Source organism: Miscanthus floridulus, chromosome 13 (genome assembly GCF_019320115.1).
Source record: "Miscanthus floridulus cultivar M001 chromosome 13, ASM1932011v1, whole genome shotgun sequence".
NCBI lineage: Eukaryota > Viridiplantae > Streptophyta > Magnoliopsida > Poales > Poaceae > Miscanthus > Miscanthus floridulus.
The window spans coordinates 16,723,112-16,732,322 of NC_089592.1; the positions used below are offsets into that span (position 1 = coordinate 16,723,112).

General features: G+C 46.2%; 1 protein-coding gene across 1 annotated transcript; it reads right to left on the reverse strand.

Annotated features, from left to right (window-relative positions):
* Nucleotides 1-4,132: 4,132 nt before the first annotated feature.
* Nucleotides 4,133-5,413, reverse strand: LOC136498922 (aquaporin NIP3-2-like). Its single transcript, XM_066494621.1, has 4 exons — nt 5,070-5,413; nt 4,547-4,966; nt 4,390-4,451; nt 4,133-4,280 (listed from the first exon to the last, which is right to left on the reverse strand). Exons 1-4 carry the CDS (start codon nt 5,331-5,333, stop codon nt 4,133-4,135), a joined length of 894 nt encoding a protein of 297 aa, XP_066350718.1. The 5' UTR covers nt 5,334-5,413.
* Between the last annotated feature and the right edge of the window lie 3,798 nt (nt 5,414-9,211).

A 9,211-nucleotide genomic window follows, 5' to 3' on the forward strand; every position in this document is an offset into this window, starting at 1 on the left:
CATTAGAGTGCCATCTCTACCGAGGATGAGACATGGACATGCCTAGATGATTTTCTCCCTCGCCCCTTTTTAGCCCAAGGAAAATGGACTCATTTCATGAGGGCTAGCCTAGTTTTTCAATGGTGTTTGCCTAAGTCAAGCTAGGGTCTAGGCCATTATTCATGAAGCTATACAGGTCCACACGGTCGGCCTAGGAAGTACTTGCTATGCTGTGACTCGAGCTTGTACTTAACAGACAACCACTTCTATTTCTCTCTAGCCTAAGGCTCATACTTCCTCCACGTGGGCTAAGTCCTTTTCCTTCAGTGTTCTTTTGGTGTTTAATCGCTCTTTCCTATGCTTTGTTGCCTCTTTATTTGTGGTCCTTCTTGGTTAGTGGTTGATTGCTCCCTTGTTTTGTTTGTCGTACGAGCGAGGTAATTGCATCGGGGATGACATAGTTTGAACCGAAATCCATTGGAGGGAAGAGACACAGACGATAATAGGACTTGGAGGGGAACGGCTACGGTTACACTGAGGATCTTGGAGATAATCAATCAACAGGTGCCACGTCCCACCCAACCTCGTAGAATCCTATTAGACATGCTATAATGTAGACGCTAGTGCTTTACTTTTATGCAAATGATTTGTGATAGGTTGCATGGTAGAATTGCTTGTGAGCCATTACCTTGTTGCAACATATACCCCTGCACACCCGCTGTTAGGCTAGACACTCGCTTACTTACTTGCTACTACTTCTACTACGCATTATATCTATGATGTGATGCTTGATAGAGGATTGTTTGTGAGTGGTTAAGGCACTTGTGCTGATAATGTGGTAACAACCAGGGAGATCTTGGTGTGTGTCTTGGGTGTGTGGTGATGGTTAAGTCGATCGGGCAGGATCTTACTTCGAGTCGTTGGACGAGTCTTGCCAGGGCATGTGACCTAGGCATCCCCTACGAGAGGTACCTATGGCGGGTGCATGTGAGATGAGGAGATCCCGTGGTGGAGTGTCTTTGTGGGATGAACCTCGGGATGGAGGTGTCATTGAGGCATGGGGTGTTGGTTATCCCTTTGAGAAGATATCATGTCCGGTCCGTCTAAGGACTGGTATGTCGAGAGAACCGGATCATAGGACCTTATGTGCACACCACTGTTCCTGAATGGGTGGAGGACGGATGCTGACCAGCTAGGACGGTGCCACTACTACTAGGTTGTTAGCAGATAGTGTAGGGAGGTATGGGCATAGGACCCACACCCTCCTAAGACAGCGTAGTGGCCTCTGGGGGTCTGGTATTACGTCTCACAGTCTCAGTGTACCGGTGGACTCTGGGGTGGCCCAGGGCTGAGTGGTAGGGTGGCATCGCACCAAATGGAAGGTAGCCTGGTATCAGCCTAGGTAAGGCACCGCCGATGATGGTGATCTTATGGTTCTAGGTGTACAAGCTCTGCAGAGTTAATCGATCTATACGTATAGTCACGTCCTCAGATATGGATATTCCTGTTACCTACGCTTCCCTTGATTAGTGAGTGGAGTCCTTTCTTCTTCTCCCCTGGATTTGGTGTTGGATTTCGACGTGAGCTGATGAGGCAAGGCACAAGAGGGAGTCGTCCTTGTCGCCTAGAGAGAGAGTGTGTGGTGAAATGTGTGTGATGGAATGGGTCAACGTGTGGATGAGATGGGTTAAAACTTGAGGAACTATTATAAAATATTGATGAACTTGCATAGGAAACCTACATCTATATATAGGCTCTTTTGCTCTATTCTTGCATTCCACTTACCACAAAGCATACGTAAAGCATAAGGTGAGAGCCAGTGGCCAATACAAATCGTACTGAAAGATTTTTGGCAGGTTTTTGATGTAATCTACGACAATAGTGGGGATTAGGAGGATTAGATGGTCTCGTTCCTACGCTCAAGTTTGGTTGACATGGTGAAGTCTATGCCCGCTGATCTTCTACGCCGACTCTGATGATTGCCCGTGAAGGAGGAGCCTTCACCCGCCGACGCGCCACGTCTACTCTGATGTTGTTGTATGTGTGTTTCCGCTAGTATACGTTACACTGAGGTGTGATATCGGTGCGAGACCTTAGACCTGGCGGCTGCGTGTGGCTGTGAATGGCTCCAATTAATTTGGAACAGTCGATCGGATCGGAGCGACTTTTTTGACATCTCCTTCTTGTTACTACGTCATCGTGGCGTACTGTTCTTAGTACGCCGGTTGACTATACATGTAATATCTACTCGCAGAGCAGCGGGAGATTTAGAAATTTATAAAAGATGGGACTCAACTTTTAACCTCTAGAGTTACTCTTTTTTCACTTCGATGAATATAAAATTTACAAACGGTTAATTATCGCGGAAGATACGTAAGATGAGACTTTCGAATTTATAAAACCAGTCCTAAAATTATCGGTCCTTAAATCACCTCGTAGGGGATTATAGGTTACTTGTAAAATTTATTGTCATTAGGTATTAAGCGTAGGTTAATTCATTATATTCTTTGTGATAAAATCAGTTCTAAAATTATTTACAATTTAACATCTGTGATGTGTATTTTGAAAAAAATAAAAATGAATATTTATTGTCAATGACGCATGATTTCTTTTATTAGCCAAAAAAAACGACATGTGATTTGTTAACGGAAACGACAAACTGTATTTCTACATTTTATTCTGGTGGCTATTTGGATTTGGCAGTTGGAACTAATGGTGCCAGTGCTGGTCCATTCCAACGTTCCAGTGTTTATTCAATGATATACTCCTATAATTTAAACTATAATATACGGAGTATATCCTGTTAGTAAGTTTTTTTAGAACCAGTAAATAAATCCTATTATATTGGTCCACCTTTACTCAAGGCAATTATGTTGGCCCACCTTTAAAAAGAAATACAACATTCGGCCCAGACATTTTTTTTTGAGAGAATATATATTGGCCCAAACATAAGAAGCAAATATTCAACGAACATTGGTTAAGGCCCATTGCAGACAAGTTGGTCAAGCCCGCATTGGCGACAGAAAACAAAATCTATTCGGCCTGCTGTTCTCTGGGCCGGGGCCCACAGAACATACGGACCTATGTCGAAGGGAGGAGAACTTTCAGCCGTCACACAAACGGCCCATCCTACAGGCCCACCGCCCACCCGAGCTTCCGGCGCCGCCGTGCAGCGGAGCACAGAGCAGGGTCAGTGCTCCGCTTCCCCGTCCACGCTCCACGGTGGTCAGCCCCCCACATCCCAGACCACCCGGATCGACGGCCTGCCGGGTGCCGGCTGCCGTGAGCGTTGTCGTGTCGAGGATGTCCGAGCCGATCATGTCCTGGCCGCCGTCTGGCTGTCCGGCAAGGTTCCGACGTGCCTCAGGATGGAGAACAGGAGGAAGACCTGCATGCCTACCTGCTCTGCTCTGTAAGTTTTATTATAGATCGAGGTTAATCGGTCAAACCCCTGTACTGCGCCGTTGGTTGAAAAACCAGTCGGAATTCACTGTTCACGCTCTCGTAAATTACTCCAAATTCCTCCCAGCGAAAAGGGCCGGATTTCCATTGGAAATCGGATGCTGGAGGAGCACTGTTCATTTGTTCTCCATAATCCATAGATATGTACATTGAAACTGAAGTTCTGCAGGTAGTTACAGCATTCAACATGTGTCATGTGTCTATGCAAACCAGGTAGTAGTCTGTTGCATAGCAACAACACATTATACTTGACTTCATAAACTGGGGCCCTTCCATGTTGTTTTTGTAGCACAATATCCCATTCGAATTTGGACTTGGGAATGTGAGTGAGATAAGAAAAAGGAAAAACAGAAGAAACTTCTATAGGAAACAAATGACATCAGCTAAGAGCTGAGAATGACACATATGTACATTTCAAGTAAAGAAAAAAGGAGGGAAATTGGCAACTGTACATACAGGGAACTAAAATGATCAAAATCAATACTGTTTCATGCATCTACACTTTCCAATCGACCATGGAGTCTGAAGAATTTTGATGTATTCACACTGTTCTTGTAGTATCAGCTAGCTCTGAGAGTCACATGTTCCCTGCAGAAACATGAAGTTTCTTAGAACTACACGACAGATAAGAGGATAAGAGTGTGTTATGTTCACATACAGATTTCTGAATTTTTCCTACCTTTTTTGGTAACTACAGCTTAATTGCAACATAGGCTCCAGTTCCAGCTATAGCGCCCAGTGGCGTTGCCACCATGTAGATCCAAATCTGAGTGTATCTACAGGTTGCAATTGCCGGTCCAAGTGTGCGTGCAGGATTCATTGATGCTCCTGTTGACGGTCTGCTCATACACATTAACAAGCAAAGTTAGAGTATATTTTTGTGAAATTTCAAGTACACAAGAAATCTCCTAATGGAAAGTACTTCTGAACAATTCCATATGCACATACCCTGCGACAAGAGCATTCATCATTATTGTTGCCCCAACTGCCACTGCTATCAACTCTTTCACCTGAAGATTTATGAGAAGATCATTATCAGCTTTGGCTTCATACAATGGGAAGAAGGCAAACAGGATTAAAAGGTCGAAAGCGACATAAAACTTACTGCATGGGGATCAGTGGCCAGAGCGGTGATGATGAACAGAAGCACGAATGTCGTGATGAACTCAAGGAAGAAAGCTTCAGTAGTGCCAACCTTTGGTATGGTGGCGATCCCAGGATTAACCGGATGATAGATGCCCTTGACAGTGAAGGAGGCAGCAACGGAGCCCAGAATTTGTGCAGCCACGTAAGGCAGGATGTGAGCAAGTGGGAGGTGGCCAAATACAGCCATGGCGATGCTGACTGCTGGGTTCAGGTGGCAGCCAGATATGTGGATGAGGGACAGCACAAGAACAGTGACAGCTAAACCTGCAGAGGTTGCAATGCCAAGCAGACTCTCGGCGCCATCATGCTGTTCATTCATGATGATGGTGGACAACACAGTGAAGATCAGTATGAATGTGCCAAGGAATTCCGCGATCATCTGCAATGCAATGGCCACTCTTTCAGGTCAACATTTAATTTCTACAAAACTCAATGACAAATTTCAGACAGTTAAACTGAACTGCAAGGTTTTATAACTTTACCTTCTTGATCAGAGGAACTGCATTGATCTTTTGTAAGCCTTGATTCCATCGGTGATGATGAATTGCATGTGCAACAGAGGATTCAGCAACATCAGCATGTGGTCGTGAGCTGACGCTGCCGGCATGGATCAGCTCAAATGGCATAATCTTGGAGGTTGCAGCCCTTGGGGAGATGATGATGGAAATCTTGTTGCTCTCGCTTGTCTGCATGGGAGGGACTGCAACTGCAGCCACATCACCCATACTGCGCTTTTGCTCTTCCATGCTATTCCCCTCGAAGCCAAGCAACTAGACCTCACTGAGTAATGGATTAAACTGGATGGCGATGATCTGAACTCTTCCTTTTTTTTATCTTTATAGGACCAAAGGAATTCTGCTGTTTGATGCTTGGGTGTGATATGGAACATGGCAGTGAAGTCGAGGGGTATTTATAGGCCTCTGATTTCATTTGCACAATATGCCTTGTAGCTTCTGTTGTCAAAACCAGCAGCCTCCAAATTTGCAGCGGTTGTCAAAACCAGCAGCCTCCAAATTTGCAGCGGCAGAGGTGCCGAGTTCATGGATTTCAGAGAGGCGGTAGCAGAATAGGTAGATACTGGCCGAAGTATAATACTCCTATGTTACATGATATTATCCAACAGAACGCCATGGGGAAGGAAGTCGCTAGAGCAATGTTAAGTATAATAAAAATGTCAACGGCTCCCACATCTGAAGTAGTGTTCAACTATCAAATGAGAGTGCCTAGCAGCTGTGTTTATTCAATTATATTTGTTGCCATCATCTCTGATCTCTGGTTCATAATGGACTATTCAGGCCGTGGCTCAGTTAACCACTTAACCTATTGTTTAGCTGTTCACATCGGCAACACGTGCAAATTCTATTCTGAGATTTTATTTTAATTCGAAGTATTTCTATTGGACGAGATGACCATGATGTTATTTAGATACTTATCCTATTCTGGATTACCAAAACAGGAGTAGAGGGATAACTCATCCAAAACCATTTCTAAAAACTAGCAGTTGGAGGACAGGAACAACTTGTCTGTAAAATCGAGATGGAGGCGTTGACCTTGGCATTCCTGCCTTCATTTAAAAACCAGGGCGCTGATCCGGCACACACCTCTGCCGCTGCAAATCTGGAGTAGTTGATACTGGCGAAACCACATGCCATGGCGGAATGCGAGAACCAAGATACTGTTGATCCAACTCATACACATATTCCTATGAGATTCGAAGGAACAAGGATGGGACAGTAACTCCTCTCATATGCACTAACTTATTGCAGAAAATGTTATACAACTCTGAACTCGCACGCAGTCCAACTGTCAAATTGAGTTTGGAATTTCTGGGGTTACCACCAATATATTAGGGAAAAAACAAAGTACAGAATGATCAGTGTAACTCCTTCAAGAGACAAAGAAGAAGGAAAAAAAATCAGTAGAACTAGAATACAAGTCAAAACTAAATCAGGCTTTGTATCCATTCTTGAATATGAGGGAAGTATCTTTTCTTGGTGCGCCAAAGGAAGTAAGTAAATTCTGAACAGAAAGACTTGCAGCCTTGAACTGAAGCTGGGATGCTTTTGAAGATCTGATTATTTCTAGTCATCCAGATTGTTGGGACACGGTTATAAGTCGCAGAGGGCAGGGACCGCAATAGCAATGAAAGCTAACGATTAACGAATTTTATGAGTGATGTACAGGAAGAGAAGATGAAAGCCTCTGCCCGATCGGCCGATCAGGGCGAAGGACCAGAGGATGCGGCGAAGGCACCCGAACGCGGTCCGAGGCGGAGACTTCGACGCCCAGGGCGGAGACGCCCGGATGTAGCCAATGGCGAAGGCTCGGGCGGCACCTGCGGAGGCTATGGAGAGTCGGCGCGCAGGTCGCCCCGGACGAAGGCCCCGAGAGTCGAGGGACTTCCTGAAGGACAGCGGTGCCGACCCGTGGGCCACAGACAGACTCACGGTTGTGGCCCATCAAGTAAAGGCGGTTGAAGAAGAAGGCACCCAAATTACCCTTAGCAGTTTGTATTAGTATAGGAATATTCCGAGGATGTACTGTAACCGTCAAGGGATAAAATTGTAAAAGAGTAGCCTTAGCAAGCGGTGCCCTATAAAAGGGGAACACAAACTCTGTACAAGGGGGGGAGGTAGTTGAATGCGTTTATGAAACCCTAGTTTGGTCTAGACCCACTTTTCACCTGACACGCCTTCGCCCGAGGCACCTGTCCCGGCGAAGGCTTCGGATATCTCCTTCTAGTCCCACCCGCTGGAAACCACCGTTTTCCAACTTTGACGCCCACCGCGGGTTGGCCAAACAAGACCCACGATGGCAAGAAAGAGAGCAGCCTCCGCTAGGGTTCTCGTAGAGCCCTCGACGAGAGGACGACCCAGGCGTAGTGCCCACAGCACTTATGCTACAGCCCTAGAAGATCAAGTTGGAGAAGAACCCGCGGTCGAAGACCAGCCTCCGGCATCCGAGGAGCAGCAAGCCCCAAGTCCCACTCCAGAACAAGAGCTTCAATAGCTACAGGCTCAGTTGCAGAGCATGCAACAAGAAAGAGATAGGGTCGCAGCAGCCTTCGCCGCAAATCAACGGGCAGCCCAAGCATCAGCTCACGCAACGGAGATTAGGCAGCAGCTAGCCGTCTTACAGGCCGAAATACAAAGTATGTAGCCTTCGCAATCCAACTTCAACACGTCCAACCAACTCCACTCAACGAACCAAAGCCAACCCAATCCCCCGCCACGTTCCATAGCACAACCAACCTTCAGCATACCCTACACTTCACCACAAACCCACAGAACCATCGATTCTAAATCACCACTATCCGAAGGCATCCAAAGCTCACCCTGCCCCCCCTCCTACAAACCCATCACCTTGCCCAAATTCAATGGAAGATCAGACCCACGATAGTTCATCATGAGCTTTGAGGCAGCAGTAGCTTCCGCTGGTGGAAATAAAGCGGTGCTAGCCAAGTCCTTTATCATCGTAGCTGAAGGCGATGCGCTAGCCTGGTATTCAATGCTAAGGCCAAGTTCTGTCTATTCATGGGAAGACATTCACGACAAGATCTTAGCAAATTTCAAGGGGTTCACAAGTGAATCCTTGACTTCCATGGACCCGTTTCAATGCAAGTAGAATCAAGGAGAAGCCCTAAAGGACTACCTCTAGAAATTCATGCAAATGAAGGCAAAAGCACCCAATATCCTAGAGGACGTCGCTATCGAAGCAGCAATCAAAGGCCTTCGCATAGGTCCATTTACAGCTCACCTAGCCAGGGAAAAGCCTAGAACCATTAAAGACCTTTACAGCAAATTTGAGAAGTATTGCAGATCTGACAATGACCTCTGTAGAAGACTAGAAGAACAAAACCAAAGCAAGCAGTTCTAGGGCAACAGCAGAAAACGCCTAGAAGGGTAACAGAAGCCAAGGTCAGCCATAGCCACAGCAAGCGCAAAACCAACAAGTCTTCAACAAAGAACACCGAGGAAACAGCCAGCAGGGGCAGCAACCGGCAAAGGCAGTCCCAAACGACACGTCCCAGAAACAACCCGAAGGCAAGGGAAATAGCCAAGGTAGGAACTGGAACAGAAACCAAAACCAAAGATAGCGAAGGCAGTATTGTTTCTTTCATGGAGAAAATAAAGGGCACACAACCAAGGACTGCCCAGACGCCAAGGAGACCCAAGAAAGGATCAAAAGCAGAGCAAATCTGCCACCTCCACCACAACAACTCGCGAGAGAGGTGAACCATACCTTCGCAGCATCTCAGCAACAATACTACCCAATTTACCCAAGCCTAAACTCCACTCAAATTCACCCGTCCACTTTAGCCACTGCCTACTACCTAAACTTCCTACCCGCATGGAGACCAAGTACTCAGCAGCAGGGGCTGACTAACAACCAATGGGTAGAGGCCAACCTCACTTACATAAACCCGAGGCATCCGCACATAACATTCATTGAGACCATCCAGCCATCCTAAATACATAATAGATAGCTTGAGGCATTTCCTTCGCCTCCAATAACATAGCTCGCAACACCCAAAAATGAACCTAACCCAGAGAACCAACTCCACCCTCACACACCGCTTCCAACCATCGGCATGATATTGCCTATAGCCGTGGGCTCCTCAATG